General features: G+C 36.7%; 1 protein-coding gene across 1 annotated transcript in view; it reads left to right on the top strand.

The window, feature by feature from the left end:
• Ano4 (anoctamin 4) overlaps window positions 1-19,459 on the top strand; it is a 189,638-nt gene that overhangs the window by 139,510 nt on the left and 30,669 nt on the right. Inside the window, exons 15-18 of the mRNA XM_026398251.2 lie at window positions 3,969-4,051; window positions 7,927-8,067; window positions 10,713-10,877; window positions 17,835-17,871. Coding sequence (XP_026254036.2) covers window positions 3,969-4,051; window positions 7,927-8,067; window positions 10,713-10,877; window positions 17,835-17,871 — 426 coding nt within the window. The remainder of the gene's footprint in view (window positions 1-3,968; window positions 4,052-7,926; window positions 8,068-10,712; window positions 10,878-17,834; window positions 17,872-19,459) is intronic.

The following is a 19,459-nucleotide window of genomic DNA, read 5'->3' as shown; positions in this document are numbered from 1 at the left end:
CCAAGACTCGATTCTTACTTTCATACAAACAAATGAAACATAATCTTTTGATAAGAAGGGGTAAAGTTAGACCTCGGGACCTTAAAGCTTCTTAATTTTTCAAAAATGAGAAAAAACTGCCTTTGCAATTATTTTCTAGAATTAGACGTTATTCTCATCTAGATTTCCAGAGTAAGCATTTTAAAGCATTTTAAAGCATCAAATTAAGCTTTTTGAAACCTATTATGTTACCAGTAGGCAAAAATTGGTAGCATTGTGTTTTCCAGCAGCTTTGAGAGTAAGTGTGGGCTCTTCCAGGGCTCCTGCAAGAAGATTACAGTTGGAAGGAAGGGTAGAGAGTAAATGCCAGGCTCACACATTGAACCTACAACGGTGGGACATAATCCTTTCATATTTATAATTAGTTTCAGCAAAGTGCCCCCAGGTGGTTAGAAAAATAGGCTTTCTTCATCCTTTTTGGCTCTTCTCATTTGGATGAAAAATTGAGTTCCTAGATTACAGTGTAGCCTTGTAGTTAAAACTGAGGCAAATCAGTACCAAATTCCAGCTCTGTCTTCTCTACCCGTGTGATGATAATTAAGAAGTACAGCATTTAAAGCCTGCCATGGAATTTAGGATATTATCTGAGAGGGAGTTTTTCTCTAAATACTTTAATGAGATGATGAAAGATAGTAACTCAGTGGAGTGGGGTTTTTTTTTTCCTTTCTATTTGCAGTACGTTAACCAAGGTTATGTTTTTTTGAAGAGAAATCCGCATTATTAGGATGAGTAAAGTAGAAACTGCTATAATACACAAATCCCAATAGCTGGCATTCAGTAGAATCCAATAAGATGGCTTTGGTTGGAAGGCAATTTCCCATATGTCCATTCATATGAATGGATAGGTTTCTTCCATTTTGTGGTTCCATCCTCTTTCGAATACTCAGGTTCTCTCTATTCACCCAGCAAAATGAGAAAGGGAGCTCAAAGAAGATATACCTACTTCTTAATTCTTTAGTCCAAAAATGGCAACCATCATTTCTGCTCACTTTTCATTGACAAAATATGGATGATGGCCGTGTCTAATTGCAATAAATGGTAGAAAATATAATCTAACTATGTTTAAGAGAATAAGAAATGGTTTTAGTAAATGCATAACAGTTTACTACAAATTTATTTGAAGCTGACAATGATTGTTCTGTTTAAGAAAATAATTAGACTGTGACTTGCTGCACATTCTATGTCATGTTCCTTTTGTGTCCCTTATGAACTATATGGGACAATGTTCTCAGTTGTGTATGATTCTGAGCCAAGAGTGCCATGGTACAGTAGTCTTTTATCTGTATTTTTCCTTTCCATTATTTGAGTTACCTACAGTCCGCCATGTCCAAAAATATTAAATGGAAATGTTCAGATATAAACAAATCATAAGTTTTAAATTGGATACTGTCCTGAGTAACTGGATGAAATCTTGCACAGTCCATCTTCATCTCACCCAGGATATGAATCATCCAGTCTAGCATCTCCACTATGTATGTGCTACTCATCTGTTACCCAATGGCCTGTTAGTCGCTGAGAAGCCATCTCCATCATCAGATCAGCTGTCATGTTTTACTAAATGATGGTGCTTCATAATAAGCCAAACTGAAAGAGTAGTGTTGTGCACAATTTGGATAAGCCAAAGAGATGCTATAAAATGCTTCCTTTTAGTGAAAAGGTAAAAATTCTTAATAAGGAAAAAATGCATACCTAGGTTGCTATATCTATAATAAGAACAAATAGGAAAAAGCATAGCATATAGAGGGTTTGGTAGTAACTGTAAGTTTAGGCATCTACCTGAGGGTCTTAGAATGTACATGCCTGAAGATAAGAGGGGAAATACTGTATTTAAATGCCAGTGTACCTGAATACTACTTTTGATCCCACCCATATTTAGAGGGCAGAAGGCTTAGATTCTCCCAATGTGTCAACGAAAGTTATAAGAGGATTGCTATTTGGGATTGACATTAACACCTCAGGTGAACCTTGTTGATGAGAAGATTAGGTAATAACACAGGGTAGAGATGAAGATAGAAAAGGGGGAGGAAAAAGTATGCAAAACTGTCTTATAAGTGAAATTATTAAAGTTTTAAATACTGTGACTTGAGATTGTTCTAAGATCTGTAAGGAAAGTGAAATACAGTTTGCTCTATCTTTGTGCCTTCACTGTGGCTTCTAAGTGACCAAGTGAAAATTCTTTTCTCTATGACTAAGTGTCTATATTAATTAAGATAAGATCAGGCTACTCTAACACAAAGATATAATATCATCAGTAGATTAAAAATTCAAAAGTAATTTCTTTCTTATTTAAAAGTCTAAGGTGAGTATTCTAGGCTGGTGGACAACCCAGCTCCATATGGTCATCCAAGGACTTGTGTTCCTACAAAAGAGTTTTTTGCTAGACTCTTAGATCTGGTCATCACTTACATGATCTCACTGGATCATCTGGGCTCCACCCATCCAAAAGGGGGAAAAGAATGTGGAAAAATCATTCCTAAGTGCCTTAAAAAGTCAACAGGTGAGCAGTACATACCTCATCACTTCTGTTCATATTGTACTGGTGAGAACTGTCCTTTGTCCACATCTAACTACAAAAGTGACAGAGAAATACAGTTCAGTTGGGCAGCCAGGCTTTATGCCACAATTCTTTCACTGTGGAAAAAGGCAAAAATAGCTCTTAGAAGACAGTTGGTAATGTCAACTGAAGAGTCCATGCAATCAAAGAAAGAAAGTGGTAGTTAGAACAGAATCATGCTTTTACTGCAAGACAAAAGAAAAGCATAGTGAGTTTCAAACTTTGATATTATCAGTACTTATTTAACTGGCACTGATGGATAAGCCATAAAATATGTCTGCATGTTCTTTAAGCATTTTAATTTCACTTAGGATATGAAAAGAATACTTACATTAAATATAAATATATTCATATGTATTAATGTATATTTAAATGCATACTAAAAATATATTTTCATATATGAATATTTGCTGTGAAGGAGATTTAAAGGACAGAAAATCACTGCCAATCAAATTCATGAGAACTGCTAAGTTTTGTTTTTGTTTTTCTGACCCTGTCTCCTCTTCACTTTTAAAAACAAATGCTCTTACTAGAAAAAAAATAAATAAACAAGAAAGTAATATTAACGGAAGTATATCCCACCATATATTTAAAAATATTTTTAAAAAATAGTACTTAACTTGGTACTGGAGCATAAATAGACTCCTGTAGTCAGATAACTATCAATTTTTCAAAACCATACTACATCTCAGTTTCTTTGCACATGATTTACAATGTTCACAGATAGCTTTTCCCCTGAAGATGTCTTATTATTCTTTCTGTCTTCTGATGGTGATGGTGAATAGTTACAATGTGCTATGCTCATTGCAGCATTTGGATATTTAACCTCTTTAGGCCACCTTTGAAATAAAACCAGAAGAAGGTATTTTGAAAGAGTTTACCAAAGCCTTTCAGGTGGAAGATGTGTGTAACCTGATTTAAACATTATGCAACTTATACATGGATCAAAATATTTTATTATCTCATTAACATGTACATTTTTAAGTTTCTATGTGCCAGTTAAAAGCAAATATAATTTTAAAAATAAATTAATAGATAAATTTTTAAAAATGCTCTATCAGCTGGAAAGATGTTGATAACCAAGTTTTCTGTATACTTATATCCCAGGAGTTCTGTCATTTTAAATGAGTCTATTTTGCCTCAACTTGCAAACCAGCTTAATTTAATTCTAAATGAAATCTCTAAATTTTTCATTATGTTTTATACAAGCTTAGTAATTTCCAGAAAACGGTTCTTGTTTAAATGAAGTTTAGCAAGAAATTCTGATACACAAACAACTGTCATCCTTTGCAATGGCTTCATTATCCAGTGACATGGTTGATAATATCATTTTACTTTTTTTGAATATCTCTTTGTCTTTTTCTGGTTGTTTCAGCAACAGTTTTCCTGGAATTTTGGAAAAGACGTCGAGCAGTAATCGCTTATGACTGGGATTTGATAGACTGGGAAGAAGAGGAGGTTTGTATAATTTACCTCAAAATTTCTTTTTTAAAAAAGCAAATCACTGAGAAACAACACCACCCTCCCCGCCCCCTTGAATCTTCCCTCTTCACCGGGTGACTGAGGTCATGTCCACTCACCCTGCATACCTATTTTTACAGGAAGTCTCAAGCTATATAAAAAGGGTCTGGCAGAATTTTTTAAAGACAACATTTTGGTTCCATAATAGATTAAAATTCCATGAATAGTGAAGCATTTCACTTATAGGTAGAGAGGTACCAGATTTTTTTTTTTAGTAGTGTTAAATATTACCCATTTTCTTTACTTTAGTAGAAGGCATTTATTCATTTTATAGCTCTTGGCATGTGGAAACAAACCTCAAAAGAGAACTATTCCAAGGAGGTGTTTCTACCCAGCTAGGCAGAACAGTACTCTGGATTATATCAAATGGCAAAGGATTAGGAGAAACCACTCCTTTGCAGCCTCCTTGGTGAACGTGGCTAAGTGTAGGGCCAGCTGCAGATGCATCAGACTTCACTTCCTCACCATGCTCCCTGCTGAGAGCCATTGCCAAGTAGGAATGACCAGCGAAATTTCCTTGCCCCATGTTGCTTAGAGGAAGGACTCAATGGACATTTCGCTGTGACATTGCATGTATGCTTGAGAAAGGTGACCCTGCTCAAGGACCAGGGTGGATCCGGGTTTAAGGAGGATCCTACTGGATTAGGGCGGATCAGCTTTTAGGGAGTATCCTGCTCCTTGGGTTTAGGGCGTTAGGTTTAGGACAATCTGGGTTTAGGGCGGTTCCAGGTTTAAGGTTATTCCTGCTGGGAATAGGGCGTATCCTGCTGCCTGAGTTCCCGTTGAGTTCTCCTGGGATTCAGAAAGTATTGGGGATTCAAAGCCTGGTGGAGTACGTGAATTTTGCGGCAGAACTTGGATTTCCCCAGAATGTGTTTGTAGAGGGCCTGTGTGAGTTCGGGAATAAAGAATTGCTGTTTGAATCTACAAGGTGTGTGGTGGCTCGTGATTCTGTGCCCAGCCAGACAGTGGCAGCTCCCTAACCCATCAGTCTTTCTCACCGCCATCTAGGCCATTATGCTGTGCTCTTTCCTAACTCTGACTGGTTCTGATCCTCTTTTCTGCCCTGTTCATGCTGGGCTTGATTACTACATTCATGCATTGGGCACAGCTTTCCCTGGACAGTTGATGGAGGCTTCAACACCTCTTTCCCTCCCCTCATCATTATCTTTTTCCTGTTCTCAGTCCCATTTCATCAGAGCTTTGCTGTACCTGTGAGTCAGATAAATTAATTACATAATATGCTAAAAGCTGTTGAATGGATGTTTTTATTCCCAGAGATATGTATATGCATTTTTGCATATTAAAATGAATCTTCTAGAAATATCAATGATTAGAATATTAGTCCTGTGGTAGGCTTGGTGGTGATATAATTTGGGGAGACTTTTGCAGGGTGGGGGTTGTCCTTCAATTCATGCCTCATGAATAGCTACCAATCACATGAATGTGCTTAGGTAGTTTTTTATTTGGTTTGGTTTTGGTTTTGATTTTGTCCTCTATTTTTAAGATGTACAACATGGTGTTTTGATATATGATATGAAATTTTCATTAATCCTTATTCTTCTGATAAGGCCTCCTTTTATGTTTTTTATAAATATTCTCCAGAAAATAATTATCTGGGTTTGAAGAAGGTGCCCAGGCAAACTAAGGAGTTGATAGGCAGCAGCTAGACTGCATTCAGGACTTGCTCCAGGGTGGGCCATTCTGCTGTTTGGGGTTATATATGTACATGGGTACAATTCCCAATGGGATGGAACATTTTTTCCCACATTTAAGTCACACTAAGCCACTGCTCACCTTTGAACACTTTTTCATTTCTAAAAAAAAAAAAAAGAAGGTGTTCCTAGATTTTCCCCTTTCAGCCATAAAGTATGGCACTATTTTAAGTAGCCTTAACCAAACCAGTCTAAAGTCATCATGGGTACTTGTGGTAGGCCCAAGATGTGGGTGGATTTATAGTACATATATCCAGAGTAAGTCCGGAGCCTCCTGCCTTCCAGTCCCTGGTAAAAAGCTTGGAACACTGAATCAGTCTTTCAGTTAGCTTTCACTTAGCATACTTTCTTCTTTCAGGAGCCTGCCTACCTTCATGGTCATGGGCTGTTGTAGTTCTCAGTTTAGGATTCATTGTGGAAATTCCTCTTACTTCTAGCCCGTGGCTCTCATTTCACAATATAGAAAATCTCAGACATGATCACTGCATTCTTCTTTAGGAGGAGCCAAGAATATTGGTTCATGAAGGTTGCCATAACAAAGTGCCACAGGCTGGGTGACAACCTGTAGGAATTTATTTGCTCATGAACCCTGAGGCTGGAAGTCTGAGATAAGGTCAGCATGGGTGCTTTCTTCTGAGGGCCCTGAGGGAAGGAAATGATCTCTACCTCTCTCTTTGGCTTGTACATGGCCATCTTCTCTCTGGGCCTACACATCATCTTCCCTCTGTGCATGTGTGTATCCAATATCCAAATGGGTAAAATATCCAATGCGTATAATTATTCTCTTCATAATTATAAGGATACAAATTATATTTGATTAAGGCCCATGCTAATGACCTTATTTTAACTTAATTAAAGATTCCAACTCCAAATAAAGTCACATTCTGAGGTACTGAAGGCTGACTTCAATATGTGACTTTGGTGGCTGTGGGGAAAGACACAATTCAGCCCATAACACCGAGGAACACAGGCCTGGATCCATGATTGGCTTCAGTTCTTGGATGACTGGCCCAAGGCTCTTGACAGCCCTTACAGCCTAATGAATTGAAAGTGTTTCCCAATGAAGCAGAGGATTCTAGGTATGTTTATATCCCCAAGTGTAACTGCCTGAAATCAGTGAAAGAGAGTAAACTCTTTTTATAACTTCATCTCCTGCACAGGGACCCTATACACACTGTCACCTGTTCTCAGAGCCTGTCTTCTGTCAACTCCTTATTGCTTTCTCTCAGGATCTTCATCTGAGTCCTCCGTCTTCCTCCCTGGATGAACTCCTATCTCCATTTCACCAGTTTCCACTCATTTTCCATCGTTTTCCAAGGCACTCAACTAGAACATGTACTTAATTAACCAGAACCACTCCAATGTACCCACCTGCCAATTACCTTTTTTCTAGTTCCATAATTGCTTTTCAGTCAACATTTGGATGGAGCTCAGCTAAATGAAACAAAATCTCAGCTTGATTAAGAACTGGAGAAGCCTTGATTTCAGCTTGATTGGAAAGGTGTTTCCTAATTTTCAGTAACAATTAAGAATGTATTTAAAAATCCATTGGTTAAAGGTGAATAACTTCTGTGAGAGTATTAAAAAGTAGGCACACATGTTTTTAGCCACCTCGGTCTAAAAATGTGAAAAAAAAAATAATTGGAGAAAACTAACAATTATTTTGTTATGATACCTCACAAAATTGGTTTTTGAACATCTTTCTGTTCAGAACCCTTTTTGTCTTGGTGTTCATGTAATAAAAGTAAAAGCTTATTGATTGTTTCAAACCACAACACACAGGACAGATAGTCCCTTTTAAAATATTATTCTCAGCTTCTTTCTTCAATCATAGTTTAATAAGATGACAGAAAAACATTACTGTTGGTCTAAATTACATTGCTTTTGATAACAGTAAATCTTGATTTAAATCCTATAGGTATTCTTCAAGTAGCCAATTTTTAAGCATTTAAGCCTAGATTGCCAACCCACTTCATTGGTTGCTGATTAGTGTGGCAGCTGCTGTTTTACAGTGGGGGTAAAGGAATCTTTTTTTTTTTTTTTCTTATTATGTGAGCACCTCTTCAGTGCATAAAAATGTGTCTGTTCATTCCTCAGGAAGAAATACGACCGCAGTTTGAAGCCAAGTATTCCAAGAAGGAACGGATGAATCCCATTTCAGGAAAGCCAGAACCTTATCAAGCATTTGCCGATAAATGCAGCAGACTTATTGTTTCTGCATCGGGGATATTTTTTATGGTTTGAAAAATTTTTTTAAAAAAACTCTTTAATTTGTTTTATAGAGCACAGACCTGTGGTACAGTAACAACAATAATCAATTTTAGGCACTTGATAGTTAGGTATAGTAATACAAAACAGTATTACACATCATGTTACTTAATCCTTACAACTCCATTAGGTGGTCAGAGATAGTATTGCTATTTCCATTCTACAGATGGATCAACTGAGACTCCAAAAGTTTAAAGGGCTTGCTCGGGGCCCACCAGTAAGTAGCTAAGAGCTTATAACCCCCACTCTAATCTGATGTTCTTTCCACTTGTCATGTTCCCCTATGTCCTGCTAAAAGGAATTAAAAATGTGAGATAGAATTAATAGTGGCGTTTTTAAAAACATTTATTTATTTTTATATGGTGCTGAGGATCAAATCCAGTGCCTCATGCATGTGAGGCAAGTGTTCTACCACTGAGCTACAACCCCAGCCCAAGAGCAGTGTTTTTTAAACTTTTGCCTTGACCACCCAGTAGGAAATCCATACTGTGTCATAAACCTGTATATACTATGCAGATAGATTTATAAAACTTAATAATAACTAAAAAATGTTCACCTTTATAATATGTAATAAACACTGATTTTTTTATTATAGTCTATTTTTAGTGCCAGATATAACCTCCTAAAATTGCCTTCCCAACTCACTATGGTCACATCAGTTTGAAAAATATTAACTTTGACCTGAGTCATTAGCTTTTTCTGAAAGCTAGCTGTTTTGTAATCAATTTTGACACCATTAATTGCTAAACAAAACACACAAGTCAGAAAGGACATTTTAGAATAACAAAGGATGATTGATTAGGAGCCTCATTTTCTCTCTTTTCAAATGACAAGTATTTCAATATATGTCCTAGACCCCTAGGGTGGGAAGGACAAGACTACTGCAAATCCAGACACCTACCCACCTGGTGCCAGTGAAGAGAGTAGAGAGATGAATGGTGAGGCTGGTTGTCTAGGTCCTCAGCTCTCATGATGAAAACTCAAACCCTTTTACAGACGCTGCTTTGCAAGCAATTGTGCCCTGCTTTGTCTTCTACACACACATTCATAGTTATTATCTTGTTTCCCACTTATGATCTAAAGACATAGATTCAGCTTTCCTGCTCTACGGATGGGGGGCCTGAAGCCCAGAAGATGGAAACCATGGAGAGGACAATTGTGCCAAGGTCACACTGCTGGGAAATAGCTGAGCCAGCGCTCTGCTTTGTCCTCTGATCCTAAGTCCAGTAGGCCAACCGTCAGTGTAGATTTCACCTGGCTCCCTATGGATAACTCTAGAATTAAGATGTGGGCAGGTTTTTGCCTTGTTGAATTATATTATTATTTTGGTCAGTTCTACCCAGGACTTATACTCAAGTTTTAGAATTTGGCACTCTTAGAAGTGAGCAGAAAATCAAGTTTGTGCAAAACAGACTATGAAGAAAGGAATTTCCAAATTGGGAGAGGCCACCCCGAGGACAGGCTTTAAAGTCCAGCTTTGGCAATTAAGTGAGCTAAGTTCTCTAAAATAGATTAGGGAGTCCTAATGAAAGTCCAGACTTTTTGGAGTCTCAGATATCCATTATTTTATGGAAGAAAAAAATATGCCATATTGTTCTCAAATACCACAAAATCTGCAGAGAAAGATGCTTCAATCTGTGTGTACATCTGATTAGTAAAATGTGTTCCTTTCACGTGGTTGATTTATTCAACAACAAATAATAGCATGATCTAGGCACCTGCAATTAAGTCAAGGTCCTGCAGAAACTGTGGTGAGCAAATACTGTCCTTGGCCTCCAGAGCTCATGTAGGGGAGATGGACAATAATCAGACAGATAGTGGTAGAAATTTTAAGTAGTATCCTGAAAGAAGATATGCCCATATAAGAGCAACGAGGAAAATAATCTGGGAGTCATGAAAACACTTATTGGTGAAATGGTATCTGAGTTTAGATGTGAAGAAAGATGAGTAGGTGTTAACTAGGCCACGTACATGTGTGTGCACCAAAGTGCATAAATGTCTGGCAGGCATTGTAGGCAAAGAAAATAGTCTTGAAGATTAGTGGTGCTTAGCTCATTTGAAGCAAAGAGAAAAGGGTATGGGATTCCCAGAAAGCAGGGACAATGGTGTCCTGTGGGGCTGGAGGGAATCTTGCTGGACACAGTAAAGGCCTTTTTTTTTTAATCCTAGAATAATAGAGAACGAATAAACAATTGTAAATGGAGGCATGAGATGATTTCCGTAATAAATACTTATTGGTCTGCTCCATTAGATATTCTGCTTTAAAAAAAAAAATCCCACAGCTTATAGAAATCCTCAACTGTCAAGCCATGTGGTTTTTCTATTTAGTAGGGAAGGAAAAAAATACAGAAAAGAGAAAGTATAAACCACAATAAAAAGTAGGCATTTCCCTTCAATCAGTATCACCCTTGTTTATTTCTTTTTTCTTTCTTTCTTTCTTTCTTTCTTTCTTTCTTTCTTTCTTTCTTTCTTTCTTTCTTTCTTTCTTTCTTTTTCTTTTTCTCTCTCTTTTTCTTTTTTCTTTTTTTAAATCAGAGAATTTTCCAAGAGTATGAATCGCCTTCCCGAAACATTCCACCAAAGGGCTCACTGAATCTCCTCTGTCTTCCTGCCAGATCTGTGTGGTGATCGCTGCTGTATTCGGAATTGTCATTTACCGGGTGGTGACTGTCAGCACTTTTGCTGCCTTTAAGTGGGCGTTAATCAGGAATAACTCTCAGGTTGCAACCACAGGGACTGCCGTTTGCATCAATTTTTGTATCATTATGTTACTGAACGTGGTAAGTCAACCGCAAGGTAACTAATCTCATGGGTCAAAATAGGTGGGTTGCAATGATAGTTTTCAGTTGCTAAAGAGACCTGGTCTCAAAAAGATGGGTTAGTTATGTAGCACTGTTGGCCTGTAGCAAAATGTCTGCATAAAGATGCTCTCAGATCTGGAGGTTTAAAAGGCTTAATTGAAATCTAGGCTTCAAGATTTTCTTTGTGTAAGATTAGACCAGGTACTTAACCTCACAGAACTTTAGTTTCTTTGTTGATCAATGAGATAACACTGGATTTCCCTTTGGGGAAATTTAGAGAAGGAATGCATTTAGAATACCCACATCAGACCTGTGTCATAGCTCAGCGGTATTAGTTTCTGTTTCTTTTTGATTTTGATGATTGAGAAGGTAGTTAGTATCTAAAACATTTCCTTGAGATCACCCTGCAAAGAAAAAATCAGGATGATTTCACACTTACCAATTGCACATTTCAACCCAGACCTCTCTCCAATCCCTGAGCCCCAAATTCATAGGCCAAACTGCCTCTACTCCACCATCTCCAACACTTTAAAACTGGACTCCCCTCTTCCCAGAATCGGCTCCTCCCACAGCCTCCCCCTTGCACACACTCCCAGCCTGGCTCCTTCCTGGATTATTTCAGTGGCTTCCTAATGGGGCTTCAGCCTGCAGGTTGGCTCCCCTCAATCTAGGCCCAACACTAAGCCGGGGAGAGCATCTTACAAATACATCAGCTCACGTCTCCCCTCTGTTCACGAGGTCCAGTGGCTCCCCTCTCCCTGAGGGTAAAAATTCACGTGGTGGCCTTTCAGGTTCTCCCTCCTCTGGCCCCTGGGACATCTCTGATCTCCTCCCACCTCATCCTGATTCACCTGCTCTAACCAGGCATACTGTCACCCCAGGACTTTTCCTTGCTGTTCTCTGCCTGGAACACCCCCTTCCCTAGGGTTTGCTTAACTTACTCCCTCACTTCCTTCAGATCTGTGTTCAAATATTACTCTTTAATAAAGGCTTCCTTCTATTTAAACTTCCAACTCACTCCTGTCATCTGACAATTTCATATGTTTTGCCTCTTTATTTTTTCTCCATAGCATTTTCCACCACGCACTATGTGTATTTTCTTCATTTTGTTTGTTGTCTGTCTTCTCCATTGGAATGTAGGTCTATCATGGCAGAACCATTTCTCCATTTTGACTTTTACTGTTGGTATTCCATAGTGCTTAGAACAGGGCCTGATACCTATTAGGTGTGTGTTAGTCAGCTTTTCATTGCTGTGACCAAATTACCTGAGGAGAACAACACAGAGATTATGGTTTCAGAGGTTTCAGTCCATAATTGACGGACTCCATTGCTCTGAGCCTGAGGATGAGGGAGAACATCATAGCAGAAGGGCATGGTGGAGAAAAGCTTCTCAGCTTAGGGCTGGGGATGTGGCTCAAGCGGTGGCGCGCTCGCCTGGCATGCGTGCGGCCCAGGTTCGATTCTCAGCATCACACACAAACAGGGATGTTGTGTCCGCCGAAGAGTAAAAAATAAATATTAAAATTCTCTCTCTCTCTCTCTGTCTCTCTCTCTTCTCTCTATCTATCTATCTCACACCCCACTTTCCTCACTTTCCTACAGTTACTACCCATTGTCCTTTCAAATTATTAATTAATCCAATGGATTAATCTACTGATTAGGTTATGTATTTTATAATCTAATTATTTCATCTCTGAACATGCCTGCATTGCCTAACACATAAGCTTTTCAGGGGACACTAAAGAACCAAACCATAACAGTAGACATTCAGCAAATTGCTGTTATTATTTGCAGAATAAAAGGTAATAGCTGACATTGTCAGACTTTGAGGCCAACTACATACAAAAATACTGACCTTGGAGGTTTGTAATAGAGAATAAATGACACCATACATATGCTTAGCACCATATTAGATATGGAGCAGATGTTCAATTAATTATAGCTTCCTCCATCTTCATTTATATTGCATTTAAGTCTGGGCCATAGTGCTGAAATACTCACATTTTTAGAAAAGGACTTGAACTTTCTAAAACCCAAGTAATTTAAAACTATTATCAATACAATTATACCTATGAATATTGCCATGTCTAGTTTTTTGTTTGTTTGTTTGTTTGGTACCAGGGATTGAAATCAGGGGCATTTGACCACTGAGCCACATCCCCATCCCTATTTTGTATTTTATTTAGAGACAGGGTCTCACTGAGCTACTTAGCGCCTCACTTTTGCTGAGGCTGGCTTTGAACTCGCCATTCTCTTGTCTCAGCCTCCGGAGCTGTTGGGATTATAGGCGTGTACCACCATGCCCAACTCTATCTCTTTAAACACTCCTAAATTCCTTAAGCAATAAACCTTGAATGATTCTTAAGAGAATCCTATGCATCCAATAATAAAGAACTTTAATAGTAATTATTGAGCTGGTGAAATACAGGTAACTCATTACTAGTAGTATTGAAATGTGTGGAAACTTCTTTATTTCAGAAAACAAAACTTCAAATCGGAAGTTGTTTTAAAAAAGAAAATAGAGACAATTGCTGATTATTTTGACAGGATGATTGTGTGACTGCTTGGTCAAGTGGAGATTGAAAGTAGATTTTGGCAGCTCTGATATTCTAACCCTGCCTCCAACATACAACTCAGTCTCCATATTAACTAAGGAATACATGTTATGAAGGAGAGTAACTCATAGTAAAATTAACTAAACAGCCAGACCACTGAAAGTTTCTGGGCTCAGGTAGGATGAAATGAAATAATACTTATTGTATTTTTATCATCTCTTTACTCCAATATCTTATTAAAATCTAATTTTGGGGTGGGATTGTAGCTCAGTGATAGAGTACATGCTTAATAGGGACAAAGCCTTGGATCATCATCATAATTTAATTTATGCATCTTCTTATGAAATAAACTTCTGTATACACACAGTGGGTCTATAAATATCTTGCCCCTGTGCATATTGAGCGTGTTTCAACGTAGTCAAAGCAGTATCTCTATTATGGGGAAACCATTGACCCAGCAATCTTTATGTCAAGAGACACAACCAAGACAAAAGGAAATTAACATAAGAGGGCATAAGAGGTGATTAAAGTATTTAGTTGCTGACATTACAAAGCACCAATACACACTGAAAGCTAGGCTACTATGCATTCAATTTATTTTACCTAATAAAGTTTCAGAATGGCCAGGATGAGGTTGAGTCCACACACTGAAACTAAAACATATTATTCTTAGGAATCCCCTTAGGGTATATTTTCATCAATTTTAGGTACAATGTAAACACTTTTGGTATTCTGATTTCCTAGCCAATGTCAAACTGGAATGACATAAAATGACTACGTCAAGAATAGTGATGCTAGCAGGAAATGATAAGCCATAACAAAGAGAAGAAAGACAGAGAAAGCATATATCAGAACTCTAAAAGCAGCATCAGCTAGTACCCTTTTGTGCAGAGGCCAATTGCCTGATCCACCTTGACCCTCTCTAAATCTCCACCCCAGCACACACATTTACACTCCTATCATATGCACTTCCAAATTCCATTATGAAGGTAACCACATGCATAATAAAGTTTGGAAGAATTTTCATCAGAATATCAAAAAATTTAAATCCTTAGAAAGCAAATATCTGCATATTGGATGGCATACTAATGACTATAATGTGGCTTTGAACAGATCAGAATTAAAATCTTCATTGGCTTCTGAAATAACTCAATATAAGACATTTTAATGTCCCAGTATAGTCTTTCAAAAAAAATCAGCATTTAGATGTTCATTATTAATACTAATCCATTAAGTAATTATAAAAACCTTGAGATTAGATTAGTGTTTTATTAATATTCATTAAAGACTGTAATTTTAAAACATTATAATAATTTTAAATCATATACTCTGTTTCTGACTTCTTGTTGAATTTGTCCAATTCTAAATGAAAAAGCAAATCTGTATTGAGACATCTATTTTCTGGATCTGATTATTTGTATGTACTTGTGTGTGCTTTAAAAATAAAATTCATAAAAAAAAAAATCTATTAAAAATGATACTATTAAAAGGCTGGGGATGTGGCTCAAGGGGTAGCGTGTTTGTCTGGCATGCACGGGGAGCTAGGTTTGATCCTCAGCACCACATAAAAATAAAATAAAGATGTTGTGTCCACCGAAAACTAAAAAATAAATATTAAAAAATTAAAAAAAAAATAAAATAAAATAAAATTCATACTATTTTACAAAAGCTTTCTGAATTCCTTATACAATTTTATGCCTCTTAACTAAGGGATATTTACTGGTTTGCAGTTTTTTTATATCATGAAAAAATAAATATTTCAAAGATAGAATGACTAGGATGGAATTTCTTCCTCCTTATCGTACTGTTTCATTCTGCTTCACTAGTGACCAAAGAATGTCTCAATATGGTGGTTGTCAGACAAATAGACCAACATGGACTACATCTCAGGAGGAAACTAGAAGTTATTAATGTGCTTTTTATTCAGTCATATCAATGCGAATCACTTTTTTCATTATATTGTAGACAGTGAAAAACTACAATGTCTTGTTGCAAAAAAAAAAAAAAAAAAAAGGAAATCCCCAAATATGGCTTAGATCAGGACAAGCTCACATACACTGCTCAGGCAAACAAGCTCAAATTAAAAATGCTTCAAATTAGAAGTGCTCATAACTTTAGACATATCCTTAAGGTCGGAAAGCTTTTTGTTAGTTATAGCTATAACAATCAGACTGTTGTTGTCATTCATCATTATTAGTACTAGGGATTGAATCCCAGCCCCAGACCTTTTTTTTTTTTTTGAGACAGAATTTTGCTAAGTTGCTAAAGTCAAAGTGACTTAAGTAAGACCTTACTTCACATTTACCTTAAATGTAAATGGATTAATTTTTTCCGATTAAAATGCATAGAGTGACTGAAGGTATAGGAAAGAACAAGACCCAACCATATGTTGCTTACAAGAAACTCACTTTATCTCTGAGGATGCTCAGCCTAAACATGGAGTGATGGAAAAAGATATCTCATGCAAGTGGAATCCAAAGTAAGAGTAGCTATATTTATATAAGATAAAATAGACTTTAAATTTAAAGTAATAAAGAGAACCCAAAGGTCATTATATAATGATAAAGGGGATTTAATTCAGCAAGAGGAAAATGAAAGCATTTGTTGAATCAAGTTTCAAAACTAAGATTTTTCTGTGGCTTTTATCAGAATCAACCATCCATGGCTTCTATCTCACCTGCTTAGTGATAAATCAAGCCTTTTCCATAAACTACTCATTTGAAGATCCCTTATTGGCCACGAGCCTCTCTGTGAATGTTTTACCATATCTTGCCAAACGTTTCACTATCCTTTAGTTTGTATCTTCAACAAATGTATAAGGTGCTCACAAATGCTATGGGTCCCTACTGTGTTCCTGTATACTTGACCTTATTTTTCAAATGTTGATTTGTGTGTTATTCCTTTTTTACATTTTTATTTTCCAATGTTCATACTCATATCACAAAGGCATATTATCAGCTATCAAGACCTTTGAGACAAATATGCACATTGACCCACTTTGACAAGTATATGTCAATAGGAAAAAGAAAAACGATAAACTAGGAATTGGGAATTGTTTTTTTTTTTTAAGTTGCCTCACCAGTCAAATCTAATGTTCCTTGATAATTATACAATTAAGCAATTTTAATAGTACAATGCCTTTGAGATACTAAAATGTTTGATTTTAAAGCATCTGTTCTAATTTGTCATTTATAAAAATTTTATTGTTTTGATCTAGCAAGTATGACCAATCTATACCGCAGAGCTTCTTACTGAAAATTATACCAATCTCTTTTAACATTGGGACCCAAGAGACTGAGGTTTCTATATAAAATTTGATCTTATTGTCATATTAGTTACATTACAATACAGAAAACCATAAACCTTACTATAATAAATGGTCATTGCTGAAAGTTGGAGTAAAAAACTCCCAATTTTATGCCTGTTTCTGTAGTTAGCAGAAATCTCACATATGAAAATTTAGAAATTAAGAAGAATCTGAAAGTCAATTCAATTCCTATCCCACTTAAATGCCACTTAAATGTAAGGGAAACAGTGGTTTGAAGAAATGTGGTAACATGTCCAAGTCCTACAGCTTACTGGGTGGTAAAGTTGTAATACCAGCCTGGGAAATTGTAACCAGTGTGCTTTAACAACTTTAATCTAAATATGGTTTTAATTTTCATGTTGTTCAAATCCATTAGACTAGTTTTCCTTTTATTTTTCATTTATCATCTTTCTTTTTAGAGAGAACACTTACTCTTCCATTTAATTCATACCCTCTCTGGTGAATCTCCTACAACTGAATTTGCCCTAAACTATACTTTCTGCGTGCATGCATGTGCATGCATGTGCGCGCGCGTACACACACACACACACATACACCTTCAGTTCACTCTTAGGACCATCTATCAGATGATTGGGTGAGCTCAGGGTATATCTAGTATACAAATGGAAGAGCAGAGTACCCTAAACTCTGGGAATATCCAATTTTATTGATCGATTCAGCATGTCTGAATACTGTAATCTAGAATTTACAGTATTCCATAAATAACCAAATTACAGAATCTTACCATCAAAAGCAGTCTTACAGAGTTTACATTCAGTATGCTGAGACTCACCTAGGAAGCTGGGAGTTAGGTGGCAGCTAGTCTCATTGCCACAGGATTTCATCCCAAAATAAGAAGTGAGATTTTTAAAATTTAGTAAAGTAGAACCTTACACATTTCTGACTCGCCCAGGAAAAGCACAATTGTTCACAATGTTTTCATTGTTTAAGCAATGAATGGTAAATAATAGTAAAATTATTCTCACTCATAACTTGATAATCTTTTTCCTTTATAATTATAGATTTTAGAACATGTACAGTTCATTTATTAAATGTATAAAATTTATTTTACAGCTCTATGAAAAGGTTGCACTGCTTCTGACAAATTTAGGTAAGTAGAACATTTTATTTCATAGTGTTATGGCCTAGAAAGTAAGTTTCAGAGTACATTCTCAAGTTCTGCTAAACGGAACTATACCCTTCACTTATAATTGTATACAAGAATTTATTCTTCACCCTCAGTAGAACATTTTAAATGTCTATAATTAGAGGATCTTTTCTATCTAGACCTTTGAAACCTTCATAAACACAGTGTCATGAGCTAATGTGATTTAAAGCAAGTTTTCTCTTCACACACACACAAAATAGCATCATAAAAATATATGTGTATAAAGTGTCCAGTATAATTAGAAAAGTGTTCATTTGCTATTACCCACAACTAATGTTTAATTAAAAATTTAATGATCAAGGCACAGTGGTACATTCCTGTAGTCATGGCTGCTTGGAAGGCTGAGGCAGGAGGATTGCTTGAACCAATGAATTTGAGGCTGGCCTGGGCAATTTAGCAAAAGTTCAGACTTTTATAGTGTATGTATTTTAGTTAGCTTTTTTTGCTGCTGTGACTAAAGAACCCAACCAGAACAACTGTAGAGGAGGAAAAGTTTATTTGAGGGCTCATGGTTGCAGAGGTTTTTATCCATAGAAGGCTGGCTCTATTCCTCAGGGGTTTGAGGTATGGCAGAACATCATAGTGGAAGAGTGTGGCAGAGGGAAATAGTTCACATCATCAGGAAGAAAAGAGAGACTCCAATGGCCAGACTCAAATATATACACCAAAGCCTCACATCAATTCCCACCTTCTCAAGCCATACCCTACCACTTTAATTACCACTTAGTTAATCCCTACTAGAGGGTTAAATCACTGATTGTGTTAAAGCTCTCACAACCCAATCATTTCTTCTCTGAACCTTCTTGCATTTTCTACATGTGAGATTTCAGGGGACACCTCACATATAAACCAAAACAATATGAAATCACAGCAAAGTTAGTTGTTTTGAAGATGGAAAGCCTGTTAATCAGGAATGTAGGTAAGCAACAATCACTGACATTTTTGGAAATAACATTCATCAGGACAAGTCACTTCTAAGAACATTTCGCTGATGCCAAAAATACTTGGTAGCTAGCCATAAGTACATTTACCACATTTCCAAGACAGAAATTGTATCAAATTTTATTAACGAGCTTTTAATTTTTTAACTTCTTATTACTATTTTTATTTGTTCTACATAATTGTATGCACAGCAGAATGTATTTCAATTCATCATACACAAATGGAGTGCAACATTTCAGTTCTCTGGCTGTATATGGTATAAAGACACACCATTCATGCAATCATACATGTACCCCATAATGATATCCATCTCATTTTACCATCTTTCCTACCCACATAGCCCCTCTTCCCCTCCCTTTTGCCCAATCCAAAGTTCCTCCATTTTTCCCAGACCCCACCATCATAGATGAGAAAACATGTGGCCTTTAGTTTGGGGGGATTGGCTTATTTCACTTAACATTATATTTTCCAGTTCCATCTATTTACCTGTAAATGCCACAATTTTATTCTGTTTTAATGCTGAACAATATTCCATTGTGAAATATACCAGTTTCTTTATCCATTCATCTTTTGATGGGCATCTAGGTTG

Source organism: Urocitellus parryii, chromosome 5 (genome assembly GCF_045843805.1).
Source record: "Urocitellus parryii isolate mUroPar1 chromosome 5, mUroPar1.hap1, whole genome shotgun sequence".
Lineage (NCBI taxonomy): Eukaryota > Metazoa > Chordata > Mammalia > Rodentia > Sciuridae > Urocitellus > Urocitellus parryii.
Note: the sequence above shows the minus strand (reverse complement) of the source record. Positions and strands in the feature narration are given on the sequence as shown.